This window comes from Nicotiana tomentosiformis, chromosome 3, assembly GCF_000390325.3.
Source record: "Nicotiana tomentosiformis chromosome 3, ASM39032v3, whole genome shotgun sequence".
Lineage (NCBI taxonomy): Eukaryota > Viridiplantae > Streptophyta > Magnoliopsida > Solanales > Solanaceae > Nicotiana > Nicotiana tomentosiformis.
In genome coordinates, this window is record NC_090814.1 from 53,928,616 (window position 1) to 53,947,080 (window position 18,465).

The 18,465-nt window shown below is 36.8% G+C and overlaps 1 protein-coding gene across 6 annotated transcripts; it reads left to right on the plus strand.

Moving 5' to 3' along the window:
• The first annotated feature begins 1,131 nt into the window (after positions 1 to 1,131).
• Positions 1,132 to 18,404, plus strand: LOC104093661 (protein HESO1). 6 transcript variants are annotated; one of them, XM_070196972.1, is made up of 10 exons: positions 1,133 to 1,278; positions 1,376 to 1,496; positions 2,704 to 2,916; positions 3,400 to 3,564; positions 7,333 to 7,508; positions 7,587 to 7,682; positions 8,381 to 8,450; positions 16,884 to 17,014; positions 17,167 to 17,277; positions 17,472 to 18,404. In XM_070196972.1, exons 3-10 carry the CDS (start codon positions 2,778 to 2,780, stop codon positions 18,108 to 18,110), a joined length of 1,527 nt encoding a protein of 508 aa, XP_070053073.1. In that variant the 5' UTR covers positions 1,133 to 1,278; positions 1,376 to 1,496; positions 2,704 to 2,777; the 3' UTR covers positions 18,111 to 18,404. The 6 variants fall into 6 exon arrangements, with proteins under 6 accessions (XP_070053072.1, XP_009597739.1, XP_009597741.1 ...); XM_009599445.4 differs by having other exon boundaries at positions 1,403 to 1,496; XM_018769930.3 differs by having other exon boundaries at positions 1,403 to 1,485.
• Positions 18,405 to 18,465: the final 61 nt, after the last annotated feature.

Consider the following 18,465-nt stretch of genomic DNA (forward strand, 5'->3'; position numbering starts at 1 on the left):
AATCTGTCGTTACGTAACGACGAAAAATGTCGCTTTATGGAACGACCGATTTGGTGTGGTTGCGTCGTTACCTTATTTTTTTCTCTCATCTTGCCCTTCTGTATTATTAAATATTCCTATTTTATCCTTCAACCTACATTTTTATATAATAATTATACCTTGTACTTTACTTTTTCTTTATTATATTGTAAGTTTATTCTTCATATTATTGGTGCATGAATCATAAAAAACGACAAACAATACAATCTATCCAAATATTATATACATCAAAACGATACAATATAATACAATACGACACATTATGAAATAATACATAACAACCATCTAAACAAGCTGTTATAGGAAGGAAATATGTACTCTTTTTATAGACATTTTAGGGTAAAGTAGCCTTCAAGAAATCCTTAATAGACTTTTGGGCTTGAAAACAACAGATCCAAGGGAATATTGCGTGACACATAAATTATTTACACTGTATTTATCATTCGTATCTATACTTTTAGCAAATTTACCATTTGTAGCTATATTTGAATTTTATAACAAATCCATGAAATAAGAGATTAATTATTTTGAACTGAAACAAGAGAGCAACGAGCTCTCATAGCTCAGTTGGTTAGAGCGCATGTTTAGCTAGTTCGATACAAGTTGTATCCTTTGTATACACCATTGTATTTCGCATTGGTTACAATTGATATATATTGTATTCGTCGCACGAATGAATACAATTGCGCAAGCGAATATAAGTAGTATTTATTGCGCGAACGAATACAGTTGACATATATTGTATTAATTACGCGTTTGAATATAAGTGATATAAAGTTAATAACAACTGAACAATAACTATAAATAGTAATTAAGTAAATTATAGTTATTAAACTCTAAACTATAGTGGTTTATGAAAATTATTAACAATTTTTTTGGTTGATGAGAGACAACTGACACACAACATAATAAGAGATGATAAATGGTCAAGATCATGCAAATAGGGATGGCACTGATTGTGAGAACTTCATACTTGATAGTCGTCCCTCGTCAATCAAATTACAATTTATAATTTCTATGCCTGAAATATTCAGACACGCGTTTCCCGCGTTCCAAAATCTTGTCGCAGTAAGTAAAATATACTACCGTAGTTATACACTCAGTAGTAGGCATAGGCAAGAAATAGGACACAAATTTTACTATGGAGAAAACCCTTGCCTTTAAGCAAACCCGCTAAATCTTGAAAAAAATTATTAATGTCTCCAATGGACCCTTTTACGATCACCCAATGACAATTAGGTTAGTACTTTCCACTCCATCTCCTTTCCCTTTTTTTTTCAACTTTAATCGCTATTGATACTTTTTCCCTTTCGGGTCACTCTTAATGCTTTTTGAGTGGACCCATTTCATTGATTTTAATAAGGAATTGGGTGGTGGTGCTGAATTGTTGATTAGTGTCAGTTGTTATAGAGATTTGGTTTTCTGAGCTATGGGAACTTCTGGATGGTAATCGCATGGTATCGTTTCCTGTTGTTTATTTTTCCTCTTATTTTGACGGATGCTACTTACTTATTTCCGCTCCTGATTCTGAGCATGTATTGGTTCTAGTGTATTATTTGTCTGTGATTTGGTTGCCAATTAGGGCCTAGGCCATAAACCCAAATGTGAAGTCATTATTGTTGGTTTACTGGAGCTTTCTTCATCTTTTCCTTTTGCTAAAATATTATGTGTGAATTGTATCCAGAGGTATATTAACTTTTTTTTAATGCTATACTCAAGGTTCTTTATTTCCTGGGCAGGTAATTCTTCTAGAATACTGTTCTTAAATATCTAAGGAAGGTTAACAATACCCACCAAGTTTGTCGGATAGAATGGATTTTAAGCCTTCTTAGACATTGCAGTTACTCATAAAAAGGGAAAGAGGTCCTGAAGTTATTTTGGTAAAAAGATTTTATGGGGAGTGATCTATAGCCTATTGTCTTGTCGGACCAATCTGAAAGATTTGGATGCTAAAAGCTACTAAAATCTTTAAATAAGGAGCTAAAAACTTATTTAACTATCAATATCAAATAAGAAGAAACTATGGTTTTTGAGTTTAAAGCAACTGATCCAACTTTAGTTGTCTGGTAAAATAAGGGCAAGCCTCAATCTGCAGACAAACTTATTTGATACCAGTGAAGCAGCAGAGGCTAATGGATTACTTTGTCCTACTTTCTTGTGCATATTTATGGACGTCGAAATAAATTGTCCAAGTACTTGGATATGAGTTAAAAGTATCATTTCGTAGATCTAGGAGTTTGTTTGTGCAAGCATAAACTTCAGTTCTCCTACCCAGGTTTCTGCTTTTAGAACTTCATTACTTATTGCTATTACATTTAAATTTGTTTTGTGTTTTGCACTTATCTTGTAGGTGTCAATCTTTTTTGCTCTGGTACATTTTAGATCTAAGGGACAGAACAGTTAACTTGTCAGTGAGTCAACCATGAATTTCTCCCCCTTGCTGCGATTCAAGAATTTGATTATCTGGCTTGTCTTTATGTTTAAGCAGCTTCAATTTTGTTTCGTGGCACATAAAGATAATTCATTCTTAGTATGAAATGAGTCTGAATTCCTCTCCTGTTAGACTCACCTGGCACGATACTCGCCAAAATTCAACTTAATCATCTTTTCTTGAGTAATTGCGCTAATTGTTATAAACCTTGTTCTTATCCCTTCTTTCTGCAGGTAGTCATTTTTTCATGAATAGTTTGATATATTATCTTTAATAAGCTAGAATAAGTGGGTATCTGGTGCTCAAAATGAATGGCTACAGCTCGTTGGAGCATACTCTTCGGAATATACTTTGCGCTATCAATCCGTTGGATGAGGATTGGTCTATGAGATTTCAACTCATTGATGAACTTCGAGCCATGGTTGAAAACATAGAAAGCCTGAGAGGTAATTTAAAGTGGTGATACTTCGTTATATATCCTGATTAGTGGAACTTCGTGGTTAGGTTACTTGTTTGTCACTGTAGAGACGATTTTTCTTGATTCTCAAATCAGGTAAAACATGATGTACAATATTGCGGGTTGTCATGTAGGGGGTGTTTCTATGTACTGACAACTCAATGGACGGTGTTTTCCTTGTAATTTAACAGCTCATCCCTACATCCTTTTTGATTTTGGAGTTAGAAATGATTATTCTCAGCTTTGGAAGACCATAGTTGCAAGTTAAGGTTAATTTTAATAGGATGAACAGCTTTATTTAGTCTTCTGAATTTTTAACCTGTAAATTAGATGCTAATTTGGTGAATTTCTAAGTTCCTCTTCTGGAATTACTCTTCTTTGGGTCATCTTGGTACGTTAAAGGTGAAGACGTAGATACTGTTTTGGTTAACAATCACAAAGTTTACTATTCTCAGCTTCTACTTGTGACCAGGGGCAACTGTAGAGCCATTTGGATCTTTTGTGTCAAATCTTTTTACAAGATGGGGAGATCTTGATATTTCCATAGAGGTTCCCAATGGATCATATATCTCATCTGCTGGGAAGAAGTACAAACTAAGTCTACTAGAGGATGTACGAAAAGCTCTGAGAGCTAAAGGTATGCTCTCATGATTAATTCCCTTTGATTTGCTTAAATAAATTTTTTCTTTATTATGAAAATTCTCCACTAGTAACAAGGATCAATGGTCAAGCAGTTTGAGATTTTCTCGATGAAAATCAAATATGCTCGTAGCATTTGATGGGCCTGGGATATTTTTAAGGGGTGCTGAAATTGAAGATAAATAATAGGAAATTTTTTCTTTGGCAACTGGGAAAGGGCTTAGAACTGTTAAATAAAGGAAGCTGCTGCAGTTTATTGCAAACAAGCTGAAAGAATGGTTATCGGTGTCAGATATCAATTTTAGCTCTTTAGCAACTCCTGAAGGACTACCAACTGCTGCTTGGAGCTGGACTTGTGGCCCTCTTTTCTCAACATGAGTCAACAAGCCTAGTATAATCCCAAGAGTGGGGTCTGTTTTCTCAAATAACTTTGTCAGACTTTTTAAATGTCTTATCCAGTTGCCAGCTGTTACTGTGTAAATAGAATTATTCTCCTGCGGGGTGAGGGGGATATGGATGTTCTTATTCTATCATAGCAGGACCCAACCTTGTTAGGAACAAGAGAAGCACTATGTTAGTATGTAGGATTGAAGATCAGTAGCTATCATCCATTTTTTGTACATACGATTGTTACAGATGCATTGAGGTACATGCGTTCACTTCTTTGCTTTGTTTTCCTTGTTATCTCATGGAAACTGATGTTCTGAGAATTAAGTTCTGGATCATGTCTGAAGTACCTCACTTATGTGACAATTTAACTTGAGTTATCTTTATGTCATGGAATGCCTTCGAACTTTCCATCAGTTCAACATTAACATCCTTAGTAATAGGATTTTGAAAAAGACATACTCCCTCTGTTTCAATTTTATGTGAACCCATTTGACTGGGCGTGGAGTTTAAGAAAAAAGAGAAGACTTTTGAACTTGTGGTGTAAACACAAATACTTTATGTGGCTATAAATCATTGCATAAAGGTAAATTGTTTTCAAATAAAGAAAGGGGTCATTATTTCTGGCATGAATAAAAAAAAAAATAGGTTCACATAAATTGAAACGGAGGGAGTAACATTTTGTTACTAAAGTTACCTTACAACAACAATAAAATAAAATCCAGCTTAATCTCATACGTGGGGTCTGTGAGGGTAGTGTGTACGCAACCCCCCTTCTCAACGTAGAAAAAGATCGAGAGGGGCCCGAAAGAATTGGATGGCAGGTACAATTCTTACTAGTTCTCCGCACAACTTTTGTGCAGTTGAAGACTATCATACCTGTTTAATGAAAAACTGGCTGGCTTTGACTACCTTGCGGAGCAAACAAAAGATCCCAAAATCACACTGCCTGTATGAACAAACAAACTTTGCACAACCAGCTTACGTAGAAAAGATTCCATATTCTATGCCAATAGATTCGTGACATCCATGTACTGAGTCGTCAAATGAGCCACGTTAAGAAAGCCCAAGCTTATACGCATTGGCCCACAGGGTGCCCCAATAGGGCCCGAGTGAAAGATCAAAGGAGGACCACAAGCTCGGGGCTCGACGAAACGAAAAGTTTCAGCATGTTGAAACTTCTTGGGGTTAGTAGTGAAAGGTTGTTCTTAACCCCAGGCACATTTCCGTTCCCAATAATCTCCATGAAAAGACTACCATGATTTCCGAACGAACCGATGGAGAGTCGAGGCATGAAAAAACTTATCTATGATCTGCTTATTTCCAAGTACGTATCATCCGCTGCCTTATCCGCCGTCTCTGTGGCCGCCAAAAGCCTACGCTCTCTCGGATATTGAGTGGGTTGACCCTTACCCCTACCCTATAAAGGCAGAGAGGCTGTTTTCGATAGACCCTCAGCTTAAGGAACAATAAAAATAAAGCAACAAGCAATAACAACAGTAATGTAATAAGCTAATGAAAGCGAGTGACATAACAAGTAATAGAGAACCAGGAATAAAAGAATACAAGAATAGTACTAGTACTGTTGGTAAACCTAGGAGAAGCTCATAACTACCTGTCAACCTACCACCTTAATCCTCAACCTCCACACCTTTCTACCGTGAGTCATGTCCTCGGTAAGGTGAAGCAATGGCATGTCCTGCCTAATCATCTTTCCCTAATACTTCTTTGGCCTACCCCTGCTCCGCCCTTCCTCAAGCCCGCCATGGGCAACTTCTCACACGTCCTGACTGGGGCATCTATGTCTCTCCTTTCACATGCCCAAACCCAACCTCGATTCCCGCAACTTGTCCTCCACAAAGGCCACTCTCACCTTGTCCCTAATAACTTCATTCCTAATCTTGTCTTTCCTGGTATGTCCGCACATCCATCTCAACATCCTCATTTCAGCTACTTTCATTTTCTGGACATGGGACTTCTTGACGGGCCAACACTCAGCTCCATACAACATAGTCGGTCTAACCACTACCCTGTAGAATTTGCCCTTAAATCTAAGCGGTACATTCTTATCGCATAAAATCCCCGAAGCTAGCCTCCATCTCATCCACCCCGCTCCAATGCGATGCGTAACATCCTCGTCAATCTCCCTGTTACTTTGGATTATAGACCCAGGATACTTGAAACTATCTCTTTTGGGAATGACTTGAGTATCAATCTTCACTTCCACTTCTGCTTCATGCCTCCTCCCATCACTGAACTTGCACTCCAAGTATTCAGTTTTCGACCTACTTAACTTGAAACCTTTGGACTCCAGCGTCTGTCTCCAAACTTCCAACCTAGCATTAACACCATCTCGCTTCTCGTCAATCAGTACTATGTCATCAACAAATAGCATACACCATGGCACCCCCCTTGTATGTGTCGTGTCAGCACATCCAACGCTAGGGCAAACGAAAACGGGCTAAGGGCCGATCCCTGATGCAACCCTATCTCCACAAGGAAATATTCCGAGTCTCCTCCCGCAGTCCTCACCCGAGTCTTAGTACCTTTGTACATGTCCTTAATCACCCTAATGTACGTACGCTAATGGGACACCGCTAACCTCCAAACATCTCCATAGCACATCCCTCGGGACTTTGTCATAGGCCTTATCAAGGTCAATAACACCACGTGCAAGTCCTTTTTCCTCTCCCTATACTGCTCCACCATCGTCTCACAAGGTGAATGGCTTCTGTAGTTGACCGTCCCAGCATAAATCCGAACCGGTTCTCATAAAGAGATACACATGTCCTCACCCTCCTCTCCACCACCCTCTCCCAAACTTTAATAGTGTGACTCAACAGCTTGATACCCCTATAGTTGTTGCAGTTCTAGATATCACCTTTGTTTTTGTACAACGGAATCATCAAACTCCACCGCCAATCTTCGGGCATCTTCTTCGTCCTGCAAATGACGTTAAACAAGCTAGTAAGCCACTCCAAGCCTGCCCTACTCGCTTCCTTCCAAAATTTCACCGGGATCTCGTCAGGCCCAGTCGCCTTACCCCTGCTCATCTTCCGTATTGCCACATCAACCTCCTCACATTTAATACGCTTACAAAACCCAAAATCTCAGCAGCAGCAACAACAAAATAATAAAGGATTGTAGAAAGGAAGTTTGCTCAGACTAGAAACCCTGAACACGATATGTGTAATATCCAAGTGTGTTGATAATTTTCCAAGCCAAACTTAGTTGTTTTTATCCTTGTCTTAATTGTAATTTAATTTTATGGATGCTGCTGTTAGCATTGTTGGAGAAAAGCTGGAGAAGTCTTCACTCTAGTTTGTTTGTTTCTTTCTAGAGTGTGTTGGTCTAATTCATTGCTAGCGCTACTTCACAGGTGGATGCCAAAAGCTGCAATTTATTACCAATGCAAGAGTCCCAATCTTGAAGTTTCACGGAAATTACAATATTTCTTGTGATATATCAATCAATAATTTGAGCGGCCAAATGAAGTCCAAAATATTATACTGGATCAACATGATTGATGGAAGATTTCGTGATATGGTTTTACTGGTATGTGCCCATATAGGAGACAATGAGGCTACCTTTGAATAATGTGACTCGATTCGATGATTTCTCCTTTGTGTGCAGGCGAAAGAATGGGCTAAGGCACATAATATCAATGATTCGAAGGCTGGAACTTTGAACTCATATTCTCTCAGCTTGTTAGTTGTGTTCCACTTTCAGGTAGTTTTCTGTTGCATTAGTTATACTTAGGCAGTTTCTAGTCTCACATCCCAAAGTATTGAAGAGTATGAATCCTATTGCTTATAGGGTAATATAACTCTTGATTTCACAGTACAGATTTCATTTCATCTCATCTAAAGCAAATATATGATCTGTAGATCCTTCTTTTACCAAGAGAATTGGAGAAGGAAAAGGGGGGTAAAAAGTAAAAAAGACAAGCTTTTTATATACTTTTATCATTTAGCTTTTACATTTTTATACTTAAAAAAAAGTGAGGAAGCATTTGGAAGAAGAGTTAAAAAAAGAAGTGGAAGTATTGGGAAGAAGATAATAGAAAAGAAGTGGACTCCAATCAGATAGTAGGACTCAGAAAATACCTGTCAGAGATGGGTGATTTTCAGGGAAAACTGTTAAGCAAAGTTACCCCCATCAAATGATTGGCTCATAAGTAAGTGAATAGTGAAATAAAAAAGATAGGCTGGAAAAGGAAAAGAAGGAAAACATAGGTAATGTTACCTGGATGTCTAATTTTCAACCACCGTTGATACCAACTTATCTGGACCTGAATGTTTACAATGTTGTTACTTAGTCATGTTCCTTTTTTAAGACTGTTGCAGTTCTATTAAATTTCTCTCCTCTTTTATAAATAACAACTTTTTCTTTTCCCCTGGTCTTAGTTAGCCTACTTCTTTTTGCAGACATGTGTACCTGCAATTTTACCACCTCTTAAAGAAATATATCCAGGAAATATGGTTGATGATCTTACAGGTACTTAAATGATTGTTTGTTATTGATGTTTGAATAAGCTGGTGCATCTTTCTGCGTCAAATTTACTGTTATGTTGTTGGGGCATGAGCTCTTCACTTCCAGTTATATAGTGGTTATCTGCGCAAAGAAATTAGGTGGCATTTGCTTGTGGAGCTTCTATCTTTTATTTAAACCAAAAGTTGCAAAATTTGTTGCCAAATGACTTTGTTGTTTAAAGGGTCGTCTCCAGACCCGTTTCTCGGTCATAAAAAAGTGTCTTTGTTTAAGTTTTATTAAGAAGTTTTTGCAAGACTTCCCAAAAAACCGGGTTTGAAGAAGTTGTAGGACATTTTTAAACGAAAAGTTCTTCCACTCACAAATCCTCAAAAAGATTGTAACTAACTAGTCACATGTTTCCTTTTTATTTCCAAAAAAATTTCAATAAACATTTTCCAAATATTGTTCCAATGCGTCCATAATAGTTTAAAGATACTAAGTGAAGATTATCGTCAATTGAAGTATACACTCTTCAGACGAGATAGATTAAGAATGGCAATAATCAGTAGTGAGAAGGAGATGGGAGAGGTAAAAAAAAGGTGAGGAATTTAAAGAGTTTGAAGTACTCTATCAATTATGAATCACAAGGGAAGCACAGGGAAGGAGGAGAGAGGAGGTGGAGGGGAGAAAGTGTAAGGAGTTTACCTTATGGAGGTTAAGATAAATTTTTTCTTTTCCAAAATTTGGCCATATGACAAGCTTTTGTCATGGAGAAGACATCAAAAGCAAGTCGCGGAACAAATACTATTAAGCGTGAGGCTTTGTGAGGGAGATGAATGACCCGTATAGAGGAGCATCGAGGTTGTTGGTTGAGGGAGTGAAGATCAACATTTGTCACCGCCAAACTAAAAATGGAAGAAATTCCAAAGTTAATGATTAGAAGCTTGGGGAAGGAAGTCGGGGAAGAAATGATATGGTTCCGACTAGAAGGAAAGTTGGAGGGATTGTGGTGTTATGTGAGAGGAAGTTGAAGCTCCGACATATGAGAAAGAGTGGAAGTTCTCCATTGCTCAGAATATTTAAAAACATGGAAATACAAATTAAATGGGATTTTGTGGAAATTTATGTGCCAGTAGAAGGGGTTACAAAAAAGGTTTTAGGAAGAGATCTAGGCTGATGTTGGTATGGAAGGTACCATAGATGTTAAGAGGGGATTTCAGTGCGATGAGATTATCGGAGGAAAATGTGGGAGGAATTCCCTGATTTTATTAACTTCTCCTGATTTAAGTAGTTAGTTATTTGGGCAGGCATGTGAAAGAGGAAAAGAAGGAAAAAGTCCTAATTCAACAAGGAGGTGAATTAGGTTGTCTAGAAAATCCTGAATGTTGTTATGTCTGTTAGTGGACTTTAATTCGAGGTCTCTGCAATTGAGATAATCAAGCTAAGTTAGAAGCAAGTGCCGAATAATTAAAGCAAAAATAAAAGAATATGAAAACAAAAGTGCATCTTGCACGTTTATGGGGTTTAATAGAGCTGCTATAATTGTTAATTTAGGTTAATGGTACTGATTATGCTGGACCGGTAAAGGCTCAGGTACATACATATGAATATATTATTCAGTATAACTTTTCCTTTATGTATAGACAGCTCTTTTTGAGCAGCCCCATCGGGATGACAAGATCGAAGGCATCGGTACGAACTGTTAATTGAAAGGGAGGAACAAAAAATAGATTAAATAAGTGGAAAAGTAATTTTGGCCATAGTATAAAGACTCTCTACTCTTTGCTTTTTTAGCAATTTAACAGTGATACATATGATGACTTTGTTTAGAACAACAGGTGTTTCTCCATTTTCAATTAGAAGTAGTTAATTTTTTAGGCAAAATACATAGATAGTCACTCAAACTTTGCCGCAACTGTTGGTTTGACATTTAAACTTATCCAATGATCAAGTAAACCTTTCAACTTGACACAGGTATGTCTCCTGGACACTCGGATCTGACCTGGCACTGTGTGGTTGTCTTCACATTTGAGAGCGTGAGATGTTATTCCAACTCATTTCCACCTGAAAAAGTATAGCAAAATTCCATTTTACTGTTATAATCTACCTCTATTTCATTTGTAATGCCCCTCTCCCATCCTTCTCCATATTTTATTCTTTTCTCTTGACACTCACATCCATTCCTTGCCTTCATTGTCTATTATTGTTACTCTTGCAATTCGTTTGGTGAAGGTCCAACAACCCTATGCTAGCCAGCAATCCCAGACCTTTTGTTTCATTTTCTTACCTTTTGTTTCATTCGTTTTTTCTTTTCTCAAAATCTATCTTCTCAAATCTCTGCCGCTTGATATACTTTTTTGGCCAGAAATCATCGCTAACGAGAAACGCATCTTGGATTTCTCCCATTTTTATTATCTCTCCCATTTTACAGACTTTAAAGAACGCAAGAAATAAAGACATTGATTCTATGAAATTGAACTAATAAATCAATTCCTTTCTCTACTAATTTGCATTCCAATCACAAAAGAGATATTGAAGGAATGGTTGGACAGAAAAGAGGGTGGTGCTTGAGATGGAGAGGGGAGAACCGATTAATTGGTGGTCAATAATGGTGATTTGTGGGTGAAAATGGCTGAGGAAGAAAGGGTGGATGGGAGGATTTTCTATTTTAAATAAAAAAAAGTTACTTAAAAATTAATTAATTTATTTTAAAAATATATGTTATTTGTGGCTTGAAGTATTTTCTTGTATTTTTAGGAAACCCTTAATCCCTATAGGTTTGGTAAAACTCATTGTTCCAATATATTTGGGAAAGAAAAACTTATTGTCCTTGTCGGATTGGGAAACCTTTCTCTTATAGGTTTGGGACCATTTGGGATCCATCTATTGTGCTTTTCTTCTCATTTGTAGTGGAAAATCCCCTACTTTTGCCCCGAGGATTAGACTTAGCCGAACCTCGTTAAATCTTTGTGTTATTGTTTTCTTCTCTATTTGCTTTGTGTGTGATTGTGTGTTAGTTAACGTACGATCTTCCGCAACAATCGGTATCAGAGCAAGGTTCAAGTTTCTATATATAATCAAGGGTTAAGATGTCTTCTTCATCTTCAACAAAGTGCGAAGTAGAAAAATTCAATGGGGGTTCTAGTTTCAGTCTATGGAAGATTAGGATGAAATCGTCCCTGGTGTTACAAGGGTTATGGAAGTCAATTGATGAGGATTTCCTGAACAGATGAAAGAGACAAAAGGCAGACCTGAAGGAAAGAGCTTTGAGTGCAATCTTAATGAGTGTTGAAGAAATTTCTGCGGCAACAACATGGAAGAAGCTGGAAGATCTGTATTCTAAGAAATCGCTGACAAACCTCCTCTACCTGAAAAAGAGGGTATACAATCTCCGTATGAACAAAGGTACACCTGTTAAAACTCACCTTGGTGAGTTTAATTCAACTAATTTTAGTATACGTGCGTCGCACATGAATTTTGCGTCTATCAATAAAAGTGCATAGAATATTGAACAAAAAATAAATTTTGAATGTAGACTTGAACTCATAATAAGTAATTGTTTTTCACCTCATAATAAGAATTAAACATTTAGGAAAATTTATTAGTTTATACATCAACATTACAATATACAGTAATTAGTTCACATGAGTTGGACAACATACCCCATTATTCTTCAAAGTTTACCCGATATTTAAGTGCAATTTATTTATAGATTTTTTTATAATACCAAACAAAAGTTTATTTACAGATTTACATATTAATATCAAATATAGATTAAAAAACAATTGAACTAAAAATAAGGATTGAGCATATTAGAAAATTTTATTTCCTAACGACACAATATACATAAAAAAAATTATAAGTAGTTTATTTATTGTTGTCTAAATTTAATAAATGGGATAGAACTTTCAAAACACAATTTATAAATTATTTTCGTGCGCAAGGTAATTATATTAATTAGCAAACTTTTATATTATAAGTAAGACAACAAAATCTTGCACCACACCTTAAAATTAATATTCCGTGAAATAGTTATGATGACGAATGGGAAATAGTCCAAACGGGAATAATAATTTTTCATGAGATAATGAAAATTATTTGCCTAAATGGATGAATTTGTAAAATAATTGGCTAGATGTAAGGACGTCAATTGCCAATCTATATTCTTCAATTAAGACGATTATTAATAAGATCTTTAATTGAGAGCTAGAATGCCTAATCATTTTTTTGTTACAGAATGCAATTACTCTAACAATCTCTGTAAAATTTATAAATACGCCAACCTTTAAACTGATAAAAGTATATGAGATATGTTAAACAAAAATCACAATTGACAACTTTTTAATTCACAATTGTCTATCAAAAATAAACATACATATGTTATTATATAACTTCAAGAAAAAACTAAAGGTTAGAAAATTTACCTAAAATCACAAGCAACTCCAAATAATGATACTATTAAAAGTTTACTACAAGAATAATAAATGCTTGCTCTTTTATAAAAGTATTCAACTCCTACTTCTGAATTATTTTAGTTTTATATTCTAGATTAATTGTTGAATCCTAAACCTATAGAATCTAATTCTTCTGCCTTTTTTTATCCAACGACATTACATTAATTATGAATTGTAAACCAAAAATGATAATTTGAATTGAAAGTTTTAAATAAAATATTTATAAATAATTAATTGGTTAAAATTTAATAACAAACAAAAAACTCCTAAACCTAAAAGGAGCTCAAAGTGCTCCAAAGTTTCCTAACAGGAAACTAACGTGATTTATTGTAATAAGGAAAACTAACGTGTTATTATTTTCCTTTTACAAATCTGGTATATTACCAACTTCTAATAAGGAAAACTTTAATAACTCAAATTTTAGTTAATTTTATAATCTTAAATATTAAAAGAATAATTAAATGACTATTTTATCTAGTGTGAACTTTATTTTTAAAGGGTAAAAAAGGCGAACGACATTTCGCTAAGGGCCTTCGTGCTTTTAATATAGTATAGATTATAATGGACTTGAAGAATGCAAATATCAAAATTGAGAGTAAGGATCAAGCCTTGATTGTGTTAATCACCAGATCAAAGTCTAAAGCAAGGAATCAGAACTGTTATGAGTGCGGGGAGCAAGGTCCTATAAGAGAGATTGTCCTTAGCTGAAAGAGAAAAGAGGGAAGCAAAAAATAGATAATTCGGCAAATATTTTTGACACTTCCAATAATTCTGATGATAATGACTATGCAGTGGATTCTAGTCATGGGCAGAATTTCTAGGTTCTTAATTCTGGGGCTACTTTCCACATGTGTCCACACCAAAATTGCTTTGCAACTTACAAGCAGATGGGTGAGATTGTCTACATGGGAGATGATAATCCATTACCAGTAGAGGGGATTGGTAACATCAGATTGAGAATGTTCAATGGAATTATCAGAAACATTGAGTGTTGGCATGTTCCTCGGATAAAGAGAAATTTGATTTCCCTTTCGACTTTGGATGATCAAGGATATAAGTTCTACTCCGAGAATGGAATACTTGAAGTGTGTAAAAGCTCCATGGTACTCATGAAAGGTAAACTACATTCTCAATTGTATCATCTTCAGGCCGGTGTAGTTGGAGGGGAAGCTGTTGTAGCTTCTGGAAAAAAGTGATCTGAATCTGTCTCAGATGTGGCACTTGCGACTTGGTCATATGAGTGACAAGGGATTATCTTTGTTGAGTAAGCACGATTTCCTGGATGGGTACAAAAATCGAGTTTTGAATTTTTGTGAGCATTGTGTGTTTGGTAAACAAACAATAATGGTAAAATTCAGCAAGAAGGCAGAACACAAGGCTAGAGACAAGTTATATTATATACATTCAAACTTGTGGGGTCAAAATAGAGTTCCCTCCAAGAGTGGTGCCAGGTATTTTATGACTTTGATTGATGATTCCTCAAGGATGGTGTGGGTGTATTTTCTGAAAACAAAAGATGAGGCATCTTCGATATTTGTTAAATGGAAGATGATGGTTGAGAGGCAGACGGAAAGAAAAGTTAAGCGTCTTCGGATTGATAATTGGTTGGAATTTTGCAATTTTGAGTTCGATAATTTATACAATAGAGGGCATAGTGAGACACCGCACTTGTGTCAGAACACCACAACAAGTGGTGTTGCATAACGTATTAACAGAAAAGCTTTGTGATAATGCACGAAGCATGCTTTCACACTCATGTGTTAGCAAGACTGAAGCAATCAATATGGCTTGTTATTTTGTCAACAGATCTCCATCCACAGCTATTGAGTTCAAAACTCCTTTTGAGGTATGGTCTGGTTCGCCTGTTGATTATTAAAATTTGAGGATATTTGGTTGTCTTGCTTATGCTCATATGAGGGATGAAAAACTTGAGCCGAGGGCAAAAAAGTGTATATTTCTAGGGTATGCAAATGGAGTGAAAAGTTATAGGTTGTGGTGCACAGATCAAAAGACTCCGGGGTTAATTATTACTAGGGATGTGACATTCAATGAATCTGCCTCATTGGACAGTTAGAGGGAGAAGGCAATAGCAGAAACAGATCGTGGTGTCAGCGACCGCATAGAGCTAGAAATTGAATCTCTACTAGCTCAGCCTAGTAGTTCTAAAGTAGAGGAAGTAGAGGAGGTGCAAAATATTGATCGAGATGATAATATTAATGCACGTGTGCAACATCAACCATAGCATTGCAACATGTAGAGAGAAAAGTGTGATCAACCGACCGCAAAATTTTGCAAACGTAGTTGATGGGAATCATCTTGGATATGCGAATCCAGTGGGATTTGCTTCGGCAGTTGCAGAGATCATTGATGCGTTTGAGTGTAATAGACTATTTCTAGTACAGAACCAAATCGACAAATTTGTGCTATAGTTAAAGAGATAGGGTCCCTTAACAAGTTTAGGCATTGCCTAGACTTGATTGGTGTGTGCAGTACTCAATAGAGCCCTCGCGAGGGTTGAGGACAAGGTAGAGAGATGCTCCTGCTGATGAAGAGAATTCAACCAAGAGGAACATTTGTTATTTGCGGCTTGAATTATTTCCTTATATTTTTAGGAAACTCATTATCCCTAAAGGTTTGGAAAACCCATTGTTCTAATAGATTGGGGAAAGGAAAACTTATTGTTCTTGTCGGATTAGGAAACCTTTCTCTTATAGGTTTGGGACCATTTGGGATATGTATATAGGGGTTGTAGTTGGAAATTCTATAGATTGTATTGTGTTTTTCTTCTCATTCATAGTGAAAAACTCTTTCTGCATTTGCCCTAAGGATTAGGATTAGCCGAACCTCGTTAAATCTTTGTGTTATTATTTTCTTCTCTATTTGCTTTGTCTATGATTGTGTGCTAGTTAACCCACGATCTTCCGCAACATATACGTGCCTTTCGCTAATCTGTCCATTTGACACGTCACCTGTGATTGGACTTCACGCGTGAAGTCTGCTGGACTCAGGTGTCCACGAGACACTTGTTAAGTTGAAGTGTCTACTTGATCATTGAGTTAGCTTAAGTATCAAACTGACAGTTGGGGCCAAGTTTGAGTGTTTGTCTATATATTTTGCCTTCTTTTTTTGTAACCGAGAAATCCACAAGGGCTAGTGGTGCACGGTTCAAAATTCAGTGGATAATTGGCACATTCTTCTACCCTTTTTCACTTAATCACTAGGCTTTTCTCTGTGGCAGGGTTCAAATATGTGACATGTGCCTTGCCCACACTTTTTGAGATGCGCTATTACCACTAAACCGAAGCCTGGGGGCAATCAGAAGTAGTAATTTAGTTTCTTTGTTCCTGCTGATGCTTATTTCTGCAATGTTTTGCTTTATACTTTGTCTGTTCATATTAATATGACAGTTTTCATTTTGGACATTCCGAAATGTCTGACACCATTGCATTTCTATGAAACACTTACAACTTTCAAGAATTCGAATTCATTAAACTGTTTAAAGTTTAAACATTGTGTTGATATATATAAAACTCTATTTCCATTTAAATACCTTGTCATAAAATGAAAGGGGAGAGAGTAGTTCTTTGAGGTACTTGAGATGCTTGTTACTTGCTTTTATGACTTTGTGCTCCATAGATTTACATTAAGCAGAACTTTTCTGGGTTTCAAGGGCGGGGGGCAGCACTCAGAACTATAATTACACAAGGTTGCACTCCTGTGTTTTCTAAAACATAATGCTTAGGAAGTATGAGAGGAATAGTTTACTACTGCAATGGGTTGTCAAATGCATGGGTGGCAACTGTTAAATTCATTTGTGAATACCAGGTACCAGATTAAAATGGACAAGTAGGAAGTCCAAACACATATTACTTGGTTTATACACAAGGACTGCTATGGCTGACTCATCTGTCTTACTACCACTACCTTCTCCCTATTCTCTGTTTTAGACCTATATAACTAAACGCCTAATGTTCAACCAGTCTATTGGAAAATGCTTTTGCAGGTGTTAGGGCTAGTGCTGAGAAGTTCATTGAAGAAACATGTGCTACAAATATAAATCAACTTATGTCAAAAAAGTCACGAGCGTTTAATAAGAGTTCTTTGTCTGAGCTTTTCATCTCATTCATTGCAAAGGTAGCAAGTTGTCCAAGGCTCTATTGTCTGTCATGATTGTCATATGATGTTGAACCTGTGGACTATTTTGATATTTTCTTTCTATGGATATTTATTACAACCTTGAAACTTAACAATGTTGCAAGAAAAATTAACTGTGATCCTCTATATAGTTCTGCGACATCAGCTCAAAAGCCTCTGCTCAAGGAATTAGCACATTCACTGGCCAGTGGGAAGACATTGAGGGCAACATGAGATGGCTGCCTAAGACATACACAATATTTGTAAAACCTCTCTCTCTCTCTCTCTCTCTCTCACACACACACACACGCACACACATCCCATGCGCCCACACCCTTTTTTCCCATCATGCACCCACCTTAAGAAGCAAAAGAAAAGGATAAACAGCAGGTCTAGGCCTTTTTGATTTTGATTTTTTTTTTTTATATTTTTGACATTCAAGTTTCTATATATCCAGGTTGAGGATCCCTTTGAGCAGCCAGTTAATGCAGCGAGGGGTGTAAGCAGTAAACAACTAACAAGAATAGAAGAAGTATTCAGGAGGACCCACTTTATGCTTATTTCTTCGAATCAAAATCAGAATGAAGTTATTTCTACTCTTGTTAAGCCACATGTATCAAAGTCTGTGGCAAGAACTCCTACTGGAAACCAAAATAACTACAGTAGAAATGGCCTTAGGCCGCAAGTGCAGGCGCAGAGAGCTATAAAGCCACCACGACAAGTACAACATCAGCTTCAGGCACAGAGAGCTATACCGCCACCGATGCGAGCACAACATCAGCTTCATGCACAGAGAGCTGTACAGCCACCGATCCAAGCAGCACAGAGAACTGTACAGACACCAATCCAAGCAGCACAGAGAACTATACAGCCACCTATCCAAGCACCACATCAGCTTCAGGGACAGAGAACTATGCAGCCACCTATCCAAGCACCACATCAGCTTCAGGGACAGAGACCCATATATCCACCATTTCAAGCACATCGGCTTCAGGACAAAAGGTTGGACAGGAATCAGAATTCGTCGGCGCAGAGACCCACCCAGGCTAATCGTGTTCAAACACAGCCAATATGGAGGCCAAAATCTGACAGATAGGGACGTGAATTTGACGCGTGCTGCTGAAACTAAGTGTCCTTTCAAGTGCGTACTATTTTTGTTTTGTTAGGGTAAAATGATGGCTTGGTCCAGAGAGATTAATGATTCTTTTGCCAGTTTTAGAGAAAAAGACAATTGTCCCTTCGAGGGGACATCCGATAGAATTGGAACGATACATGAAAAAAAAAATTGATAATACATGTTGCCATGTGCTATAATTCCAGCACTAGTGATGGAAGATGCCTATGCACAATACTTGAGATATAATGATATATTCTCTTAGAGGTGTTCCAACGCCCTTCCCACCTTTCCCCTGGCCTGCTTGAAATTATTATGGTGGTAGTCTATTGTATAA